Source organism: Humulus lupulus, chromosome 4 (assembly GCF_963169125.1).
Source record: "Humulus lupulus chromosome 4, drHumLupu1.1, whole genome shotgun sequence".
Classification (NCBI taxonomy): Eukaryota; Viridiplantae; Streptophyta; class Magnoliopsida; order Rosales; family Cannabaceae; genus Humulus; species Humulus lupulus.
This window is the reverse complement of record NC_084796.1, coordinates 8,771,163-8,793,562: the sequence shown is the minus strand read 5'-3', so window position 1 is coordinate 8,793,562 and position 22,400 is coordinate 8,771,163. Positions and strand designations below refer to the sequence as shown.

Genomic DNA, 22,400 nt, shown 5'->3' with positions numbered 1-22,400 from the left:
TCGAGAACGCCCAGAAGAGATCGAGGAAATTCCCGAAGAAGGGCCGAGGAAGGCCAGAGACGTCGGGCCGTCCCCGAAGGACGTCCAGTTCCTCGTCCAGCTCGCCCAGCGCGGGACCAGCAAGCTGGCAGGGCCGATAGGCCCCCACCAAATTTAGTCCATCCGGATGGCACTAGGATCGCCTCCCCAGTCAGGCATCCTCCTTCTCCCATCAGATATCCGTCTCCTCAGCCCGTCCGAGACATCCCGACCTACGGAAATAGCAGGAGAGGCCCGCCGTCAGCTGGACCCTCCTGGCGCGGCAGGATGCCGGAGGAAGGATCAGGTCATAGCCGCCAAAGACGCACCCCGAGCCTGTCCAACAGGAGTCACTGGACCGGTAGTGGACGGAGTGATCTCTCGGGAGGATACCTGCGCCAGCGACTAAGTTCGGCACAAAGTCACCATACTACCCAGGGAGGCGACCTTCGAGATCGCCTCAATTCTCACAGAGAGGATCGAGTTAGGGATGGTAACCAGGCCCGCTCGGTGGGGGTCCGATCCGAAGTACGTAACGGTAGAAATGTCCCAAATAACCTATCTCAAGATAGGAGGGGCAACAACCCACCTAATATGTACAACGGGACCGGAGCTGTTGAACAGCCCCGGAATAACCCAGGATCTCAGGAAAAAACCCTAGAGCGCCTAACTCAGATGGAGGAGCTGATGAAGAAGCTCCTATCGGAAAAAGAAAAAGACGAATATGATTCAGGGGACGAGATGGAACTCTTTGCCCCCAATATAGCAGCAACGGCATACCCTTCTGGTTTTCGTATGCCCCACTTGTCAAAGTTCAACGGGGATGGAGACCCGTCTGACCACTTAGGGATGTTCAACACCCTAATGATGGCCCATAACATCGGCCTGGAGCTGCGTTGCTTGATCTTTCCCTCCACCCTGATTGGACCTGCCAGGCAGTGGTTCAAGCAGAGTAAAAGGCAGTCAATCAGCTCCTGGAAGACCTTCTCGGCGGACTTCAAGAGGGCATTCCGCGCCTCTCAGGCCGCCCGGGTCCAGGCCGATTCTTTAGCTAACGTGAGGCAGAAGCCCGGTGAGACGTTGAAAGCCTACTTGAGCAGATTTGCAAATGTCGCTGCTCGAGCAAGGGATGCTGACGATAGCTCCAAACTAATGGCCATGAGAACCGGGATCCTAGTCGGCGGAGACCTGTGGAAAGATATTCAAAGGAGGGGAGTCAGCTCGGTTAGCGAATTCCTTAACAGATCCCAAGAGTGGATAAACTTGGAAGAAGCTGAAGCTTCGGCCGCTGGGACCAGCCAGGTCTCCGAGAAGACCGCTGGGACGGAGACGAAGATCGTAGTGGCGACTCCCGACGTCGCGCAGAATAACCAGCCCGGTGGTAGCAAAAGAAAAGGACTTGGTGAAAACAACCAGCACGGCCAGAAGAAGAATAAGTCTGTGGATAAGTTCAAGCCCGTGTTCACAACCTATGCCGAGCTCACCCAGACCAGGGAAAATATTTTCCTGGCCAACGCTACTCGGGTCCCCTGGAAGAGGCCTGAGCCATTGAAGCACCCTAAGGGAAGGAGAGACGCTTCGAAGTTCTGCCGTTTTCATAACGACGTCGGGCACAATACCGACGACTGCAGGCACCTCAAAGATGAAATCGAGACTCTCAGCCCGGGCGTCAGGCAGATCAGGACGTCCTTCCCCCCGTGGTCGAGGGAGAGATATCCACCATCTCTGGAGGACCACACATGGTCGGCACGAGTAGGGGCGCCCAGAAGAGGTATGTGAATGAATTAAAGGCCCACAACGGAGCGGAGTTCGTCCTGGAACAGCGTCAATCAAAACAGCAACGATTAGAGAAACAACCGATAACTTTCACGGAGGAAGACGCAGGCCATGCCCAATTCCCTCATAACGATCCCTTGGTCGTAGCAGTCCAGCTCGCCAACCGGAAAGTAAGGAGAGTGTTGGTGGACAATGGGAGCTCGGTGAACCTCCGGTTCCGATCCACCTTAGAAAAAATGGGTCTGACTATTGCCGAGCTTAAGGCAACCTCGATGATGCTATATGGTTTTTCAGGAGAAGGATCAGCAGCGATAGGGACAATCGAGCTGGTGATCACCCTAGGAGAGGAGTCCCGGACAGTGTCCAAACTACTCGAATTCGTGGTCATTGACTGCTCCGCTGCCTACAATGCCATTTTGGCACCTCGCCATGAAGTTCCCTACTTCAACAGGGGTCTGTACTATCAAGGGCGATCAGCTCGCTGCCAGGGAATGCTACAGCATTTCCATGAAGGGAAAATCTAAACCCGGGCAAGTGACGATGGCCGTTCAGGATGAGGAGGAATCTCAGGGACCCAAGGCGGCTCCTGAGATTGAAAAACCTCAGATTTCCGAAGACGAAAAGCCCGCCCTGAGTGAGGATATTGACCCCTGTGTAGGCGAGGACAGGTCCAAGCTACAAGCTATTGAGGAGCTCGAGGAGGTGAGCGTCGATAAAAAAAACCCATCACGAATGGTTAAGCTCGGAAAGAACCTCTGCGATAAAAGAAAGGCGGAGCTGACTACGTTTCTGCACAAGAACCTAGACGTATTCGCATGGTCGCATGAGGACATGATAGGAATCAGCCCGAGCATCATCATGCACACGCTCCACCTGGATAAAAGCGTCCCTGCCAAGTCTAAAAAACAGAGGCGTCTGGGAACAACCCGAGCCGAAGCCCTCGAAGAAGAGGTGGCCCGGCTCAAAAAGTGTGGCTTTATTCGTGAAGCCAAGTTTCCAATTTGGGTCGCCAATCCCGTGCTAGTTCCAAAGCCCAACGGGAAGTGGCGGACCTGTATTGACTTCTCCGACCTGAATAAAGCCTGCCCCAAGGATTGCTTTCCATTGCCAAGGATCGATCAATTGGTGGATGCCACGGCGGGGCACGAGCTCATGTCCTTCATGGACGCGTACTCAGGCTACAATCAGATCGCGATGAATCCGGCAGACCAGGAGCATACCAGCTTCATGACCCCAACTAATGTCTATTGTTATAAGGTCATGCCATTTGGTCTGAAGAATGTCGGAGCTACCTACCAAAGGCTAGTGAACAGAATGTTCGCAGACCAGATCGGGAAAAACATGGAAGAATGTTTAACATACTGCGTGAATATGGCATGAGGCTCAATCCTCAGAAGTGCACTATCGGTGTTGCATCGGGGAAATTCTTGGGTTTCATAGTCAATACCCGAGGAGTCGAGGCAAACCCCGACAAGATCAGGTCACTACTCGAGCTTCCTTCCCCCAGGTCGCGGAAAGACGTCCAAGGCCTCACAGGAAGAGTGGCAGCACTGAACCGGTTCATCTCCAAGTCGACCGATAAGTGTCTACCCTTCTACAACCTGCTCCGGGGAAACAAGAAATTCGAATGGACAGTGGAGTGCAAAAGCGCATTCCTCGACCTGAAAGCACATTTGGCTGAACCGCCTGTGCTATCAAAACCCAAGGTAGGAGAACCTCTTTTCCTCTACATGGCCGTCACTGAGGACGCAGCTAGTGTCGTTCTGGTGCGAGAAGAGGACCAGGCTCAGAAACCGGTCTATTACATCAGCAAGAGACTCCTCGGAGCTGAATCAAGATATCCAATGATGGAGAAAATGGCGTTCTGCCTAATCACGGCCTCGCGAAAGCTTAGGCCATACTTCCAGTCCCACTCTATACACGTCATGACCGATCAGCCTTTAAGACAGGTTTTGCAAAAGCCTGAAGCATCGGGACGCTTGCTAAAGTGGGCGATCGAACTCAGTCAGTTCGAGATTTTCTATACTCCCCGAACTACCATAAAAAGTCAGGCCTTGGCCGACTTCGTGGCAGAATGCACGGGATTCCAGGAGATTCCATCAGGAGACTCATCTCAGGTCGCCTCTCCCCACTCGTCGTGGAAGATCTTTGTTGATGGCTCATCTAACGAGAACGGCTCCGGGGCCGGAATCATTCTGATATCCCCAGAGGGACATAGATTCCACTCGGCGCTAAGGTTCGGGTTCAAGGCGTCTAACAACGAGGCAGAGTACGAGGCTTTGTTGGCTGGACTTAGGATAGCTAGTGAGCTAAAGGCGAGCTCTGTCCAATGCTTCAGCGATTCCCAACTCATGGTGAACCAGGTTCTAGGCGAATATCAGGCGCGGGGACCCAAGATGGCCGCCTATTTGGCAAAAGTAAAGTCCGAACTGTTTGCGTTTGAGGGTCAATCGAACAGATACCTCGGGAGCAGAACGCCAACGCAGATGCTCTCGCCAAGCTCGCCACCTCGGGCGAGACAGAAACCCTAGGGTTGGTGCCAGTTGAGTTCTTGGAGAATCCTAGCATAGATGGGGATCGGGCGGAAATTTAAATGATTGACATCAGGCCGACCTGGATGACTCCCATTATTGAGTATCTCGTCGAGGGCAAGTTACCCGAAGGGCGCAACAATGCACGGCGGGTCCTTTATCAAGCTCCGAGATATACGCTAGTCGAAGGGGTGTTGTACTGACGTGGGCATTCCCTACCTCTCCTCCGGTGCGTTCTTCCAAGTGAAGCGAAGGCCATCCTGCAAGAAGTTCATGAAGGATTCTGTGGAGACCACACTGGGGGGCAAAGCCTGGCTTTTAAGGTTCTCAGGCAAGGTTATTACTGGCTGACTTTGTCCAAAGACTCGATCTCATATGTAAAAAGGTGCGACAAGTGTCAGCGATTCGCTGCGGTTGCCCGAGCTCCTCCGGTCGAGCTAAAAATGATTTCGTCTCCCTAGCCATTTTCCGTTTGGGGGATAGATCTAGTAGGCGCCCTACCTACCGGAAAGGGCGGGGTCCGTTACGCCGTAGTAGCCATTGACTACTTCACCAAGTGGGCCGAGGCAGAGCCGTTGGCGACAATAACATCGAAAAAGGTGTTAGACTTCGTGGTTAAAAGCATCATATGTCGATTTGGCCTACCTAAGAAAATCGTCTCCGATAACAGAACTCAATTTGACAGCGATCTGTTCACCGAATTTTGCGAAAGGCACGGAATTGTGAAAAGCTTCTCATCCGTGGCCTATCCCCAGGCGAACGGCCAGGTCGAGGCTGTCAACAAAACTCTGAAGGCGAGCCTCAAGAAAAGGCTAGATGAGGCAAAGGGGATCTGGCCCGAACAGCTCCCCCAAGTCTTGTGGGCATACCGGACCTCACATCGGACTCCCACGGGTCACACGCCTTTCTCCCTAACCTTTGGGAGTGAAGCAGTCCTCCCCGTGGAGGTTAAAGTTCTGTCACATAGGGTCCAGCACTACGACCAAGACAGGAACTACGAGCTCCTATGCCATTCCCTAGACTTAGTGGATGAAAGGCGAGAAGATTCACAACTCCAGCTCGCCCATTATCAACTGAAGATCACTCGCTACTTCAACACTAAGGTCAAAAGACGTGCCTTTAGCGTCGGCGATTTGGTCCTAAGGAGAGTTTTCCTGGCCAGGAAAGATCCCAAAGATGGGGTTTTGGGACCAAACTGGGAAGGACCATACCAGGTCATCGAAGTCATCAAAGAGGGAACTTATAAGTTAGCTCGGCTTGGTGGAGGGGCGGTCCCGCGGACATGGAATGCCATCCACCTAAAGAAATACTATCAATGAGCCACTTGTAAGACCTAGGAGGTCACTTTCCATGTATAAATAAAAATCAAATGTTTCTCTTTATTTGCAAGTGTGATTTTAAAGTAACCACGAAAGACCCTTTCCCAGTTACTTGGGGGGCATATGGTAACTGGATATAACCAGGTCTCCTTAACGACTTAGGTGTTAATTTTTATCCATGGATAAGAGTTATCACAAACTAAGCCCTATCCAGGTTTTAACCAGGTCATAAAACTTAGAAGTTAACTAAAATTTATTGACCGCGGTTCTTCTTTAAAGAGCCCGGGATATGGATAAAAGTTGACGCGAACTAAGTTTTCAAAATAAGTTCCTGGTTTTAACCAGGTCATAAAACTTAGAAGTTAACTAAATTTATTGACCGCGGTTCTTCTTTAAAGAGCCCGGGATATGGATAAAAGTTGACGCGAACTAAGTTTTCAAAATAAGTTCCTGGTTTTAACCAGGTCATAAAACTTAGAAGTTAACTAAAATTTATTGATCGCGGTTCTTCTTTGAAGAGCCCGGGATATGGATAAAAGTTGACGCGAACTAAGTTTTCAAAATAAGTTCCTGGTTTTAACCAGGTCATAAAACTTAGAAGTTAACTAAAATTTATTGACCGCGGTTCTTCTTTGAAGAGCCCGGGATATGGATAAAAGTTGACGCGAACTAAGTTTTCAAAATAAGTTCCTGGTTTTAACCAGGTCATGAAACTTAGGGGTTAACTTTAATTTTGATCGTGGCTCTTCTTTAAAAGCCCGGGATATAAATAACGGTTAACCCGAACTAAATTCATAAAAAGGAAGAGATGAATTGTAGCCAAAAGCATAAAAATATATATATATATATATATATGTTAAAGTTGCTGAGCAAATTGTCTCAAGGTGGAAACACCTCATGAAAAAGTACAACGGAGAATAAAATAGTTCGAAATGCCCAAAGAGAAGTATCCTAAGCCCCACCAGTTGGCCCTTTGGAGGTCGCAGTCTCGTCCTGCTCCGCCGCGACAGGGGCCTCTCCAGTCTCCGAGGGAGGTACCTCTTTATTTAGGCGGGCTTGGAGCTTCGGCAGCAAAAACGCCCAGAGGTCCGGCGGCATGAAAGAAAAGTCCGCATCCAGGTTGTGGGACCAGCAATGATAGAACAGGTCTTGCAAGGACTGCTCCGAGACGGCCCGTTCGGTTTCCATGGCGGCCTGGGCCTCGATCTTCGCTACCTCGAGATCTGTCCGCGACGCGGCCAGGGAGTTTTTAAGCTCTCGGTTCTTGGAGCGGATCTTCTCTAGCTCGGCTTTAGAGGCCGCCAGCGCGTCTTTCGCCTCCTGAGCCTCCTGGAGGGCGGTCTGGCGCTCAGCCTCCACACCCTCGAGCTGGGCCTTGGTCCTAGCGATGCCTCTGTATGCGGCAGCAATGCCCTGCAAGAAAGGAAGGATAAATTAACTAATTGGAAGAAAAAAGGCGGCGTGTAAGTGTTAAAGCTCTAAAAGAATGGGGCAGTTTACCGTTAAGGTCATGTCCATCGAAGACTCCATAACTCGGACCGGGCTCGTTGTTTCGATGGCCCGGAGCTCCCTCTCCCTGAGCTTGTAGAAGTGGCTGACGGCATAGCTAGCCGACTCATACACCGTCCCCCGGAATGCTTCTGGCATCTTCTCCAGATCCTGGGGATCGACCGGGATACGCACATCCGGGGCTGCCGCGGCCGGATTCCCGATCTCTATTACCCCGTCCTGGGCGGCTAATGGAGATCATTGGGGTGGCGGGGGCATGGGCCCTGTCCTGGCAACAGGAAGGATCGCCCCCGCGACCTGGGATGGAGGAGCTTTCTCCTTCTCCTTAGCCGGGGATTTGGTGGAGGTCCCAGCCGTGCCCTTGGACTCTCGAAGCCTTTTCAACCTTGGCCCCGCTGGGGGGTTCCCACCGAAGACCACGCCCCGCAGATTACCTCTGGGCTGAGACATCTCTTCTGCCAAGAACAAAAAACATGGTTATTACAAGGTAGCAATCATGCAGAAATAGAGGCAAAAGGTTTAAAGGCAATGAGTAAGCGAATACTAAGGGAGCCCTACCCCCCGAGCTGGAAGAGTCTAAGACGATTATCTCACGAACTGGCGCAGGTTCTAGGTCCAGTTCCGACTCGGGGCTGGACTCTTCTACATACTGCCTAATCCCCGGAGCATAGATGCCCCTCTGGAGCGCCGGCCACGTGCATAAAGTTGGTCCCATACTCCTAAAAAAGGATCGACCTAAAAGCTAAGGTGTTATCTACTGCTACGGTACCCCTAGGCCGACTCTCTTGGTGATCCAGCACGAGCCGGTCAAGACAATGGTGTTGGTTTTTATTGATCAAATAAGAGATTATGCGCAGCGGAACAACAATCAAATTGTCAGATTAATCCCATAAGATTTCTAGATCTACTTCTTCACACTCATATATATATTGAATCAAGGACAAGAATAGAAACATTACCTCAGGTCCTTCCTTGCTGCTATCTTTTCGTATGGCTGAATCCTTGAGATCTCACACCAAGATCTTCCAAAACGTTCTCAGTCACCCAAAGAACGAGTGTGGGCTCGCTATACAAATAATAGGCAATAACTATTTATCAGATATTCTCAACACATGAGACCTGATAAAGTTTGGACCTAGGTTTTGTGAAGAACAATGACCTTTGTTTTGTCACTGATCTTTTTCTCTGAGAGAATCCTAGATATTTTTCTATCCCTGAAAACTTACGTTCTGTGAAAACTGATATCCAATATTTAATAATATCAAATATATTAAAATATTTGTTATTTTAAACAAATTCAAAATAACTGATCAGTTATCAGATTTTAGTTTAAATAATAATATTTAAATCAAATCAAAATATCTCATTATTTATTTAATATTTAAATAACTAAAATTGTGGAATCAAGAGACCAAGTCTATCTCTTATGCATGTAGCACAGTGCACTGTGCCACACGTGTACCACATGCATATGCATGCATGTGATTTTTCCCAATTTTTATTATTATTTAAATACCAAAAATCTCAAAAATAAATTAATTCAAAATTAATTATATTTTTGTTAAATCAAATAATTAATTAATTACACATAATTAAACAATAATTATGTTTGATACATAGAAAAATATTTTACTTATCACATAAGTCCTTTTTGCCCATTTTTGTATTTGCCTTTGACAGTGATTGTTTGAGCCATTCTGGGGACCATGGACCTATAACATTAAGCTCCAATAAATTGAAACTAAATAATTAAACTCTTTAATTATAATAGTTAATTTATTAATTATGATATTACTCCACTATAAATTCAGAATTGCACTCTTTATGTTATAGATATACTTTTACAGAAATCTTTTTCTTAAGTCGTCCATTGATATAACCATCTTACAATAGTTCAACCCTCTAATTAATTAGTTCATAAATTAGAATGGGATAATTACCATTTAACCTTTCTAATTTATTTCTTATTCCTTAAGTACCATTAATTCACTAGTGAATAATTAATCTATAATCTAATTATAGATTTGAGCTCAAAATCATTCAGTTCCAGAATTAACCCTTAAGGGAACTAATATACGATCCGTTAGGAAAGATTAGATTCCGTGTTGTTGATACATGTTCCCAGCCATCCATGATATTAAATCTCCAAAACAAAATTCATTAGCCTCATTCTTTGAAGAGACCTTAACGAGTGAATCAAAAAATTTAATAAACATGAACAGGAGTTCATGAACACTCAGGATTTAGGTTGATCTATAAATGATCATCAGTTATGATATGAATTACAAGTCTTTATTGTTAAATGGTTTTTGGATAAAGACTTTAATTCACATCGATCCATGTCATATATAATCATATTGTATAAAGCACCTTTACCAAGATGTCTTACCACATCAATAATTCGAATCTAGATTATTTGTATCATTATGATACTCAGTAAACCGTACTTACAACTCCAATTAAAGAATTCCATAACTTTAATTTGTCGTTGTTGACCATTTTTTATTCATTCATGTGATCTTAATTCTCTCGTACTAATACAAGATCACATCCTCAATAATGAATATGGAATTTTTCTGATATTTACAAAATTATTCAAACAATAATTTAACAATCTAAATATGACAATAATAATAAACCATTGTATTTATTTATTCACAGAAAAAACAAATGTCTTTACATGCTTTTAGGACACACTCCTAACAAATGGAGCAAGAGCGTGTCCAGGTCAGGATTCCTCGGGTGACGATGGACGAGCTGCCTAGGATTGAACCTAACCAGCCGGGGGTCTGCAATGGCCCTATCTACATTCTTAAATAAGTAAGGATTACCTTGGCCGGAGGGACCCGCGGCTGCTCCGGATTGGACCCTCTCCTCGTCCATCATCTGGGCGACCTCCAAGGTCCTCTTCCTACTCCTCACGAGAGGAACTTCGTCACTCTCTTCCTCACCTTCGTCGTCTGCGATTTCCTACGCGACGATCGGTCTGTTGTCGCGAGCTGGGGGCGGCCCCCGGGGCCTCTTCAAATTCAAAGTCTGATTTGGGAAAATCAGCTTGCAGAATACCATCGTCTCGTCGGTCACGAGCACGCGGTAGTCTTTCTCACTGGGGGGCAGGCTCGCCAGTGTGTCGTATTGACCCCCGAGGGTCACGGACTTCTCGGTCCTCGAGTAGATGGCTGCAAGATTGGTTGAAGTCAGAAGTGGAGTAAGGAGGGAGCTAAAATAAGATAACCCTTAAAAGGCGGGCTAAGGTCAAGGACCACTTACGAGGGCGATTAAAGTAATGATGATCGCAGTTGCGGAACCCAGTTGACATGAAAAACTGGTCCTTGAAGTCATTCGGGTGGCTTGGCAGCTCGATGACCGCCGCCGTATTAGGGAAACGGGTTAAGTAATAGAACCCGTCGCCTCGCCCCCGCTGGTCCGGGCTGGCTTTGAGGCAAAAGAAGTATAGAATATCAGCAGGAGTGGGGACCTCCCACTCGTGCTTTTGAAATAAATACCTCAACCCCGCCAGCAGACGGTAGGAGTTGGGAGGGAGCTAAAATGGGGCCAACCCCACATAATTCAGGAAGTCGGCGAAGTACTGGTCCAGGGGGAGGAAGGCCCCTGCCTTGAAGTGTTCACCGCTCCAGGCCGCGAACGATTCATCGAGCGGCGTGCAGCTCCGCTCGCCCTCTGCGGCAGGTCGGGCAATCACTGAGGCTTTCCCCAAGGGAATGTTGTGGGTGATGAAGAGTTTGGTGATCTTGGCCTGCTCGGTTATCTTCGAGACGATTCTCTCCGCCTCGAAAAACGCGTCAGGGGCCACCTCGGCCTGTTTCTCCACGGCCGGGCCAAAGTGGGGAATCGGCGATGTAATGCCCCGGATTCCCTAATATGGTCAATGGCTGGATTAGTAGGCCGGGAGGGCCATAACTATTTAATTATGCCATTAAATGTGTTTATGCATGTTTATGAGAATTATACTATCATATGATGTTAAATGCATGCATGTGAGTCCACATTTGTTTACAGGGGTATTATGGTAATTTGGCCGTTGAGGGTATAATTGAATATTTGTTGTATGTTAATGATGTATTGTGAGACCACATTATAATGTGGATTGGTTCGAGAATTTCGACATGAGACGATCGTTAAACATGATTTATCGGTTTGGTCATAACAGGTTGGAGCTCGGAGCTCGGGGTGAGTCTCGGGGTGATATTAAAGGTTATAGCGTTACCAGGGATTTTAGGGTAACAGGTTATGAAATATTGGTGTTTGAGGATTTTGAGGTTAGAGGGAATTGGGAAGCGTTAATTATGATTAACGGGTTAAGCTAGAAGTACCAATTTTGCCCTTGGGTTGGTTTAAGAGGCTTGAAATGGCATAAGGGCATTTTGGTCATTTTAGTGAGGATTTATATAAGGTTTAGTGGCTGAAGGCTGTAGAACAAATAGAGTAAAAAACAGAGTTTGCCTCTTCCATTCCCGTACATCCTCCTTGCTCCATCTCCTTCATTGCTTCTTTGGGAGTTTTGTGTTCTTGGTGATAATTCAAGCTAGAGGAACTCAAGGCTGGGTTGGAGCACTTGTGTTAGCCTGTGTGGGAGGTTTAAGCTAGTCTCAAGGTGAGTTTTGGCCATTAATTTCAGTTAGTACTCTGTTTTCGTTTTGGTTTTTAACTCATGGATTTTGATGTGGGGAGTGAGGATTAAAGGGAGTTTTTGGTGTTAGTTGATTGGGTTTTGGTGAGGAGGTGTTATAGGTAAGGTTTGGGGGTTTAATTACAAGTTTGTAGGAGGTTTTATGATGGTTTGAAGGTCTGGTTTGAGAGGGAAAACGCAGGGTTGAAAACTGGTTCGTGTTGGGCATTCTTGCTTTTCTGGGCTGGGTGCCGCGGCACGGCTTTTGTGTGCTGCGGCCCAGGTGCGTCTGGCAGATGAGGCTTAGGGGCGAGCCGCGGCACGACTTTTTGGGGCCGCGGCCCAAGAGGCCAAATTTGCTAGAAAATGGGTTTTAGTTTAGGGATTCAAACCATAGGCCTCGGGGTTGGACCTAGTACCCGGTTGGGTAGTTTTTGAGGTCTCGGGGGCTGGGATTTGGTTTGGGAAACCCCGGTTATCATTTTTATTGATGAATCCTATATTTTGGTTATGACCAGGTGACCGTCGAGGAATTTAAAGGTTGATCGTTCTCAGGGGTCGTTCATATAATTATTCTCACTCGAACCAGAGGTAAGAAAACAGTGTATGAATACAGTTGCACCCTGTATAGGTATAAGACATGCGTGGTTTGATACTTGAGGCATGTTGGTTGATATATGTGGACATGGATTGCATATTAAATGCTATTGAACGCTGATTATCTGCTTAAGACACTGACTAGTCAGGGACCGACTCTAAATTCGAGAATTATGCATTGAATGGCTCTATAGCATTAATGCCAGACCGACCCTAGGGTCGAGACACTTATAAGCGCTTGCCTGGTCTACGACCAGATGATTATAGCCAAGGTATATGACCCCGGTGACCGTTTGTCACAAGGCTAAGGGACGTTGTCCATAGTTTCGACTCTAGAGTCGTGAGGAAGGTTATGTTGGTGACTAATCACCTTGCACCTGTCCTAAACAAACTTATAAATGAAACACTTATCGATTAAGCCCTGGTGACCCTATCGTCACATGGCTAGAGGGAGCGATGCTCATTATTGTGACTTTTGGCTATTGTCACCTATTTGTTGGACTGATAGTCCTGAAGGAATAACTATGATTATTGTTGATATTATATCATGCTATATTGTGTTTTCTTGCTGGGCCTTGGCTCATGGGTGCTATGTGGTGCAGGTAAAGGGAAGGAAAAACTTGGCCAACCCTGAGTGGAGAGCTTGGGCGATGTGATGTACATACAGGGCCGCTTGACCGCCACGGTCAAGGAGTTCTCAGAGGGACTAGGGGTTTACCCTATTTTTGCCGCTTAGGCCGGCGGGGATTGTACATTTGGAACTGTAGCAACTCTTTTGTAACTTGAACTACTTGTAAACATTTTAAAAAGGCTCATGAGCAGTTTATTTACTTAATAAAATGTACCCTTTCCTTTTACTGGTTTTCACCTTAACCTGATAGTAACACTTAGATCACGTTTTTAACCAAAGGACTCGGGTAACGAGTCAAATTTCTGGTTCACCGTAACTGTTCTGGGGTAGCCAGGGCGTTACAGGCGAGCCGGGCATCACCGCCTTCCCTTTATCTTGTTGGGAGGCTGAGCTTCCCACGTTCTTCTGGGGCAGGTTCTTCTTCGGGGCCATCTAGTCGCCTATCGAACAAAAGAAAACACTTTAGAAAAGGCGACCCAAGCAGAAGGATGAAACAAGTGTTAATTACACGAGCTGGGGTAAGCCCAGCCCGTGGAGAGTGGAACCACGCAGTTCAATGAACATGCGCCTAGGCCCTCAACAGATCCCAGATTACTCGGAATTCGTGTGTCAGGGGGCTCAGAATAAAAATTTGCCTTGGGGGGAAAGTTTCAATAGGCAAAACGTGCAAAACCGCTTTTGAGGCGTATTCCCTAAGCTACCCGGTTTTGCACTCAAAATTCCTAAAGGTCCTACCCAGAAATTGTCCCTGAAGAAACACCTTGAAACCCATGTTCTAAAACGATTTCCTGCAACAGGCGTGCCCTAATCTAAGAAGGACCGTCACCCTCCATATCCACACAACCCAGAAAACCCCTGCATGTGGCTACAGTAAATTTTTTTACCTAAGCTACAGTGGCATGCTTTCAAAATAACCTGGGTCAGAAAACTTACAGTGTATGGCTGGATGGTGAGCGAGATTGCTGCGCTGGTAGGAGCTTCGTTGGTACAGTGGCTTCAAAGGCTTTGAAGAAACTCGTACGCTTAGGCTTCGTGAACGGAGAAGATAAAAACAGCAGAGATGAGGGTTTCGTCCTTCGGAAAGTCAGAGAATGGAGAAGGAAATATGAGAAATTTTTGAATGATAGGGTGGCCCGTGCGTAGGGTGGCCACCCCCTCTTTATACAAGGGGAGGATCACGTGTAAAAGGCTCTTGGAAGACCCTCCACTCGAAATGTGAAACGACGGCTGGTCAGTAGGCTAGGCCATTTAATGCGGTTCTCGTAGAGTGTACCGTCGCCACCCACGACGCTCCACGTATCAGACGCCTGCGAGAAGAATGGAATGCGAAGGGTTGTGGGGGAAGTCTAAAAGCCCCTACTGTGGTCTCCTATACATGACGTCATATACCACGAGCAGGAGCTTGGGGGGCAGATGTACGCCCTGATTTTCCCACGGGCTGATTAGCAGGACGAGCCTCGGACTAATCAGGTTTAGTCCGAGGTGCCCACAGGACGAAGATCATATTTCCAGGGCGGATCTTCTCAACTCGAGAGGGGCATCTGAAGGCCACGCCAGGAGAACAGCTCGGAATACGAGCTGTTCGTGTCGCGAGGAGCCCAGGAAGCTCTGAGCCTTTATGAAATCAACGCACGCAAGATAAACGTGCATATATCTGACATCATGTGTCTGATATCCCCTTGACTTCTCGGACACGCAGTAGGAACGTGCGTGTCAGACACCCACGGATGGGTTGGGCCGTGCGGCTCATTATATCCTTCCATGCTGATTAGACCACACTTATGTGTCAGGTTTAGGAATTAATCATGAATGCCACAGAGTGGATATGACAAATGGTAAGGTCACGGGATGACCTCCCTACCAACTTCCAGGTGCCTTCTCCTATAAATATGGAGACCCTGGGAGTTGATAGGGGTTGGAAAAAATAGTCTTTGAAGGACTATATACTTTGTAAACCAAATACCCAGAGAGGATGAATAATATTGACTAGTGGAGTAGAAGGATTTTAACCTTTGAACCACTTAAAAACGTGTCTTGAGTCACCTAGTTCATTATATAAGATTTCATATCTGTGACGGTTCTACCTTGAGTGCTAATCTCTTTCTCTTCTTCTCTTAATTACCTGTTGCCGAAGAACCGCGTCAACAATATGAGTTCTAAATTCATATTTAATTGCTAAATTACATATAATTGATAGCAATTTGGTCATATTGTTAAAATTTTATTTATCAAATCTGAGTCTAATGTATCAAAAATATATAATTTTAAAATATAGGGTACTATATAAGCATTATTAAAAAAAGATAGTACCAAAACGATATTTTACAAAAACACAGGGTTGCAAATGAGTCAATTCCTTTTTTCAAACCACATTTTTATCTTATTTTTTAAGAATACGATTTTGATATATGCTAAGTAACAGTAAGATATCAAACATTACAGTAATGTTACTAAAACAAAATCCAATTACAATTGGAAACTAGAGAAACAATTGTTTTTTATTTTTTGTTTTCAAAATTGTGTTTTCAGAAATGAGATCAGAAAATAATAGTTTTTAAAAAACAACATGTATTTGGTTAATGTTTTCTAAAAATAATTTTTTAGTTTTATTTTTTTTTTAAATCTTAAATAAAAATTAATAAATATATTTACAAAGAGAATTTTTTTAAAAGTTTATAATAAATAATGAGATAAAATAATGTGAAAGAAAAATTGATGAAAAATAAGGAGAGAGAAAGTAAGGAAGAAATTTTGAGGAAGAAAAATTGAGAAGAGAGAAATTGATACAATAAAAAAAATGTGAGAGAAAGTGATGAGAGAGAAAATAGAGAGAAAAAATGAGGAAAGAGAAAATAAGGATATAGGAAGTGATGAGAGAGAAAATAATCACATAAATAAGTGATGAGAGAGAAAATAAGGAGATCAAAAGTAATAAGAGAGAAAGTGATGATGAATAAATTAATGAGAGAGAAAGTGATGTTAAAGAAAGTGACGAGTGATAAATTAATGAGAGAGAAAGTGATGTGGGATAATAATAATTAAAAATATAATGAGAAAAAAAAATTGACAAAAAAAATTTGAAAACAACTTTTTGTTGTCTCAAATTTTTTTATTTTTTGTAACTTTATTTTTTAAAATTATGCCAAACACACTTATTTGTTTTCAAAAAATCATTTTAAAGTTTTTTTTTTAAAAAAAAAACAGTTTTTTTTAATTAAGGTCACAAACGCCTGTCTCTAGAGCTTGCTCTCATTTTTCAACTTTCTATGATCAACGATCATTATCGAATTACTATCAAAATAAAACAATTGAAATATGTTCTTATGACAGTTGAATAGTATTGAACCACCTTCAAAACTTGTCAAAAACTATGAACAACTAGCTAAATAAAAAAACAAAAATAAATATAGGGTCACTAGAGACTTAGGGCCTGGTTGGTATTGTTTTTTGTTTTCAAAGTTGTGTTTTGAGAAATGAGAACAGAAAATTTGTAGTTTTAAAAAAACAAAATGCGTTTGGTTAATGTTTTCTAAAAACAATTTTTTAGTTTTATTTTTTTCAAATCTTAAATAAAATATTAACAAATATATTTACAAAGAGAAAAATATTTAAAAGTTTGTAATAAATAATGAGATAAAATAATTTTTAAAAAAAATGATGAAAAATAAGAAGTAAGAAAGTAAGGTGAGAAAATTTGAAGAAATAGAAATTGAGAAGAGAGAAATTGATCCAAGAAAAAATGAGAGAGAATGTGATGAGAAAGAAAGTGAAGAGAGAGAAGTGAGTAGAAAGAAAGTGATGGGAGAGGAAATGACAAGAGTGAAAAAAATGATGAGAGAGAAAATGAGGATATATTAAGTGATGAGAGAGAAAGTGATGTGAGAGAAACTGAAGAGAGAGAAACTAATGAGAGGGAAAATTATGTGACAATAAATGATGTTAGATAATAATAAATAAATAAATAATATGAGAAAAAAAAAAGATAGACAAAAAAATTTTGAGAATAACAAAAAACAATTTTTTGTTGTTCTCATAATTTTCTGTTTTTTGTAACTTTATTTTTAAAAATTATTTTCTGAAAACAACGCCAAACATCCCAACTTATTTTCAAAAAACTGTTTTTAACTTTTAAAAACAAAAAACAGTTTTTTAATTAATGTGCCAAACAACCTCTTAATTTCTCTACACAATATATAATGTAGATACTAAATAAACATAAAACAAATAAAACGAAAACGAATATATTATTGCAACCAAAATACAATCCAACCTCTTACAAGAGCTAATGAATTTATTTAAGCATCTAATTAAGCCCTTTATAAGCTTATTTAGAAGTTTTGCATAGTATTTGTGGTTCATCCTATATTTTACTATATTTGCTATGTGGCTTAGATTTTGCTCCTTGGGAGTAATGGTGCAGCTCTAGACCTCTTCTCCACAGCTCTTGAAAGCTTCTTTACTGCCTCTTTCGGCAGATGAGGGGGGCGGCTCAGCCATTGTCCTCCATCAACCACCATATTAGCTCCATTTATGTGCCTACCTACATGGTTCAAAACAATAAAAATAAATGAAACTTCTTAGTCACAAAAACATGGATGAAGTATAACATTCTCAATTTTGCCTAGAGTTCTATAATATACTTGCAAAACCCATCTTCAACATTCAATTTCATAACTTGTCACCAATATGATAAGTGAAGATCTTGACAATGATTTTTTTTTTCAATCATGTGGTGCTAATCCTATCCCCCATCCCATTTGGCCAAAAGCAATCCTGGATACAGGGCTAGCCCTGGGCATAGGCGGGTCAGGCCTTTGCCTAAGACCCCAATGTTTAAAAATGCTTTTTTTTTCTATACAAAAAGACTCCATAATTTTACAAAAATACTATTTTATATATAAATATTGTAAAAATATCAAAATTTTCCTTCGACCCCCAATGCCCACGGGCTGGCCCTGCCTGGATACCACCGAGAGTGCATGGAGCCTCGTCGAGTTCCCATACCATATATCTGTCCACAGGGAGCTACATCCAAGTCCGATCCAACACATCAACAACTCAAGACTGGACCAGATCGAACTCTGGACAGATGGATGGAAGGAAACCAGACAGGCATCCCAACCACTAAACCACCACCTCGGTGGTGCCAATATTGAGTTAATTAATGTGGTTCTGCAGGAGAGGATGAGATGACCAACCTGCATCTGAAACAAGATAAAGAGCAGCCATAGCCACATCCCAACTCTCCCCAGCCATAGTCACAGGAAGGTAGTCATTTGTTTTGGTTTCCATTTCCTTTGGTGCGAGTTTATCCATTCCAGGAGTATTAGCAATAGGACCAGGTGCTATCACATTGACTTTGATGTCATGATCAGTCCCCCACTCCAATGCCAAGTTTCTTGTAATGGCATCAATAGCTGCCTATAGTAGAAGAAATTTTCATAGAAATTAACATGAAAATCAGATGTGTATATGTGTGATATTGAAAATATATATCTAATCAAACCAACCTTGGCTGCTGAAACATGGATTTGATACCAAGCAGCTGTATAATGCAGAGTAGCACTAATGTTTAAGATTAGTCCACCACCAGATGAGCTCTTCCCTAATCCTCCTTTCTTTAGATACTTTAGTGCCTCATGGCACATTGTGAAAGTCCCAACTGAATCAATATCCATAACTGCAAATAATAGATGAGGAAAGTAAATCACCATCTATCCTAATCTAACTTTGTTTTGACTTCCCCAACTCAAATTGATCTAATGACTGAAACTAAAACATTACAAGTTATACACATGTTCGAAATGATTAACAATGGCCCACCTGTTCGAAATCCATTAGGGGACAAGTCTTCTGATAAAACAAGGAAGTTCCCTGCTGCAGCATTGACAAGTATGTCAATTCTACCAAAGTTCTCAAAAGTTGAATCCACAACTCTTTTTGCATCTTCTTGTTTACGAACGTCTCCTTGAAAACCAACAGCCTGAGACCAAACAAGAAAAAGAGATTAAATGAGTATATATTCACTTTAGACTAACGATGTAATAATGAGATTAAATAAACCCAACCCAATTCAAATAGTTTAGTTATCAAATGAATCCTTTGGAGGCCTCTTCAAATTCATGTCATGTTAATCAAAAAAAGCTATGTAAGAGTAAGACCACGAAAAAGTCAACGGTTCCCAAAGTGAATAATCTATCAAAGTAAACTAAATTTAGTTTCCTTCTCTACTTTTTCCCATCAACCAAACAGTAAACAGAACCCGAATTTGATCAACAACCCAAGTAGAAAGTTATTCCATTTCTTAGATCTTCTGAGTCATGAAAGAAAAAAGTACCGAAATCCCGAGTGATCGGAGATCAGAGACAGCAGAGTCAATGACTTGTTTTCTTCGTCCCATGATGGCGATGGAAGCTCCATGTTTGCCGAGCTGAGTGGAAATCTCCAAACCAATACCAGAAGCTCCTCCGGTTATCAGAGCCACCTTACCCTTAGCCATGTCAGCTCTGAACGGTGACTCCATCACCATCACTGCTACTTTCTCCGATATGATATGCTTTTCTTCTCTCTCTTGCCGTCTTCTTCTTCTTCTTCTTTTTCTAAGTCACTCCGAAACAAAGGAGTTCGTAGAGGACGATGTTTACAACTATAGAATTCATTTCATGTTGTCCACTGGCCAGCCTGGTTGACTTCAAAAACCATATTTTCTCTCGGGCTATATTTTTCAACGAATAAAACGATTTTTTTTAGGGGACAAAATTCGGTTGTTAATATTAAAAAAAACATAGGTATGAATTTTTTTAATGAAAAATTAATTTAATTTGTAAAATTATTAAATATTTTTTAAAATATCATGAAAATATTTTTGTTTTCAATGTCATGTTTGATATTTTCAAAAAAGTGGTCCAATATTTTTTAAGATTGATTCACTTATTTTATATTGTATTTATGTATTTTGAAAAGAAAAAAAAGTATTCAGGGACTTAAATGGTACGATTTGAAAATGTTTGGACCTAATTGATACAAAATTAATTTTCAAGACTTAAGTATTACAAAGTGTAAATAATGTGGACTATAGCTGAAAAAAAACTATAATAATTACTAAATATTTATTCTAGCAAAAATTAGCAATATAGAGATATTTTTTTTAGGAAAAATTAGGAATATATATTATATGTTAAATATTATTATAATAATATTTATAACATTTAAATTAATATTAATATAATTATTAAATATCTAATCTCATATCATATATTATTATAATATTATATTTGATAAAGTTTGAATTTATATTGATATAACTGATAAATGTCTAGTTAGAATATTGATATTTTATAATATTTGAATCTATATTAATATAATTAATAAATATATATTTTTAATTTGTTTTAAAAGTATATTATGTTAAATATTTAGAATATTCTGTTAAAGTTTAAAAAAAATCGTTAAAATTAAGAATTTGTGTTATCTACACACTTTTTATATAGAAGAGATATAGAACGTCTATATATGTATACTAGATACAAACAACGTGTAATACACGTTTGTTTAGTTTTATTTATAAAATTTATTAATTATTTTTATTAATTTTGTATGATAGTCGTATAAATTTCAAATAAATAAATAATATTATATATAAAAAAATGACATAAATATATATTAAAAGAAAATTTTAACCAAAACATTGTTTATGGTTTTTAAAAAAATATATATATATAATATGATAGCTTTTTAAATCACAAACTACCATATTTAAGGTACAAAACATTCATGATATTATTCAAATTAAACATTAATGTTAATGATTGGAGAATAAGCTTGTTTGTTTTGGATAGAAGATAAATGGTATTCTAATTTCTTATATAGTTACACTTGCATAATCACACAATTTATACACACATGACACCTATATATAATATATTTATAATATTTATTATTATTCAATATGAATATATATTTATATAAGTTAGCTCAAATAAAAAAGAAAGATGTTTCTTTTTAAATATAAATGATCATTTTTTAATAAAAATTAAGATGACGTATTATATATTATTGTTATAATAATATTTTATAATATTTAAATTTATATTAATATATATTAAATATTTAGTTTTGTATTAAATATTATTATAATAATATTTTATAATATTTGTATTCATATTAATATAATTAGTGAAAAAATAGGATTATATATAATTGTCATAATAATATTTTATAACATTTGAATTTATATTAATATAATTATTAAATATTTAGTATTGTATTATATATTATTATAATAATTATATTTTATAACATTTGAATTTGAATTTATATTAATATAATTAGTAAATATGTAGTTTTATATTAAATATTATTATAATAATGATATTTTATATATTTTGAATTTATATTAATAAACTTAATAAATATCTATTTTTAATTAATTTTAAATGTATATTCTGTTAAATATTTAGAATATTCGGTTAAAGTTAACAAAAAAACAGCTAAAATCAAGAATTTTCGTTATGTACACACTTTTTATATCTCTTCTATATAAAATGTGTGTAAATAACGAAAATTCTTGGTTTTAACGGTTTTTTTTTTTCCGTTAACTTTAACGAAATATTATTTTATTTAACATAATATTCTTATATTTAACAGTAGATTATAAACATGACTTAAACTTAAATTAAATTAAATAAATAAAAAATTAAACAAATTAAAATATGATATTTTTTTTAGATATTTTACAATAATAATTATTTAAAAATAATAAAACCACACATTTTATAACTTAAATAAAATTTAATTAAACTTAAACTTAATATTATATTAAACATATAATACATAATTTTTTGTTGTCACTGCCAAATTAAAAAACTTGAACAAATAAAACTTAAACAAAAATAAATAAATTAATTGATTAAAATAAGATATTTTATGATAATTTATATAATTAAATCATATTTATTTAAAAATAATAAAGACATACATATCATTTTTTTATCTTATAAATTTGTGTGAAAGTTTGTTTTTTTATCAAGTGATTGAAGCTTTTTTCTTCATCAAATCCACCAAAGGACATTGCAAGATACATTAGAAACTAAAAATAGTTTATGCATGTATATTAATGTCTACACTATGACTTTTTCTATTCTTATTTTATTTCTATTATTAATTTCTTTTTAAATATTATTGTATTTTATATATATGTCATGTAATCATTCAAATATATAAATATATCTATGTCAACGTTGTGTTTAGATATCATATATATAAATATTTATATATATTATAGAACTATAATTCATTCTATCATATATATATATATATATATATTTTAAATAAAAGTAAACACAAAGTAAACTTAAATTGCACGTTGTTTCTACCTAATATAAAAATAT

The 22,400-nt window shown here is 40.3% G+C and overlaps 1 protein-coding gene across 1 annotated transcript; it reads right to left on the bottom strand.

Moving 5' to 3' along the window:
- Positions 1 to 17,236: 17,236 nt before the first annotated feature.
- Positions 17,237 to 19,730, bottom strand: LOC133829892 (peroxisomal 2,4-dienoyl-CoA reductase [(3E)-enoyl-CoA-producing]-like). The gene is made up of 5 exons (XM_062259722.1): positions 19,349 to 19,730; positions 18,835 to 18,994; positions 18,522 to 18,691; positions 18,210 to 18,432; positions 17,237 to 17,551 (listed from the first exon to the last, which is right to left on the bottom strand). The coding sequence occupies exons 1-5, from the start codon at positions 19,538 to 19,540 to the stop codon at positions 17,400 to 17,402; spliced, it is 897 nt and encodes a 298-aa protein (XP_062115706.1). The 5' UTR covers positions 19,541 to 19,730; the 3' UTR covers positions 17,237 to 17,399.
- Positions 19,731 to 22,400: the final 2,670 nt, after the last annotated feature.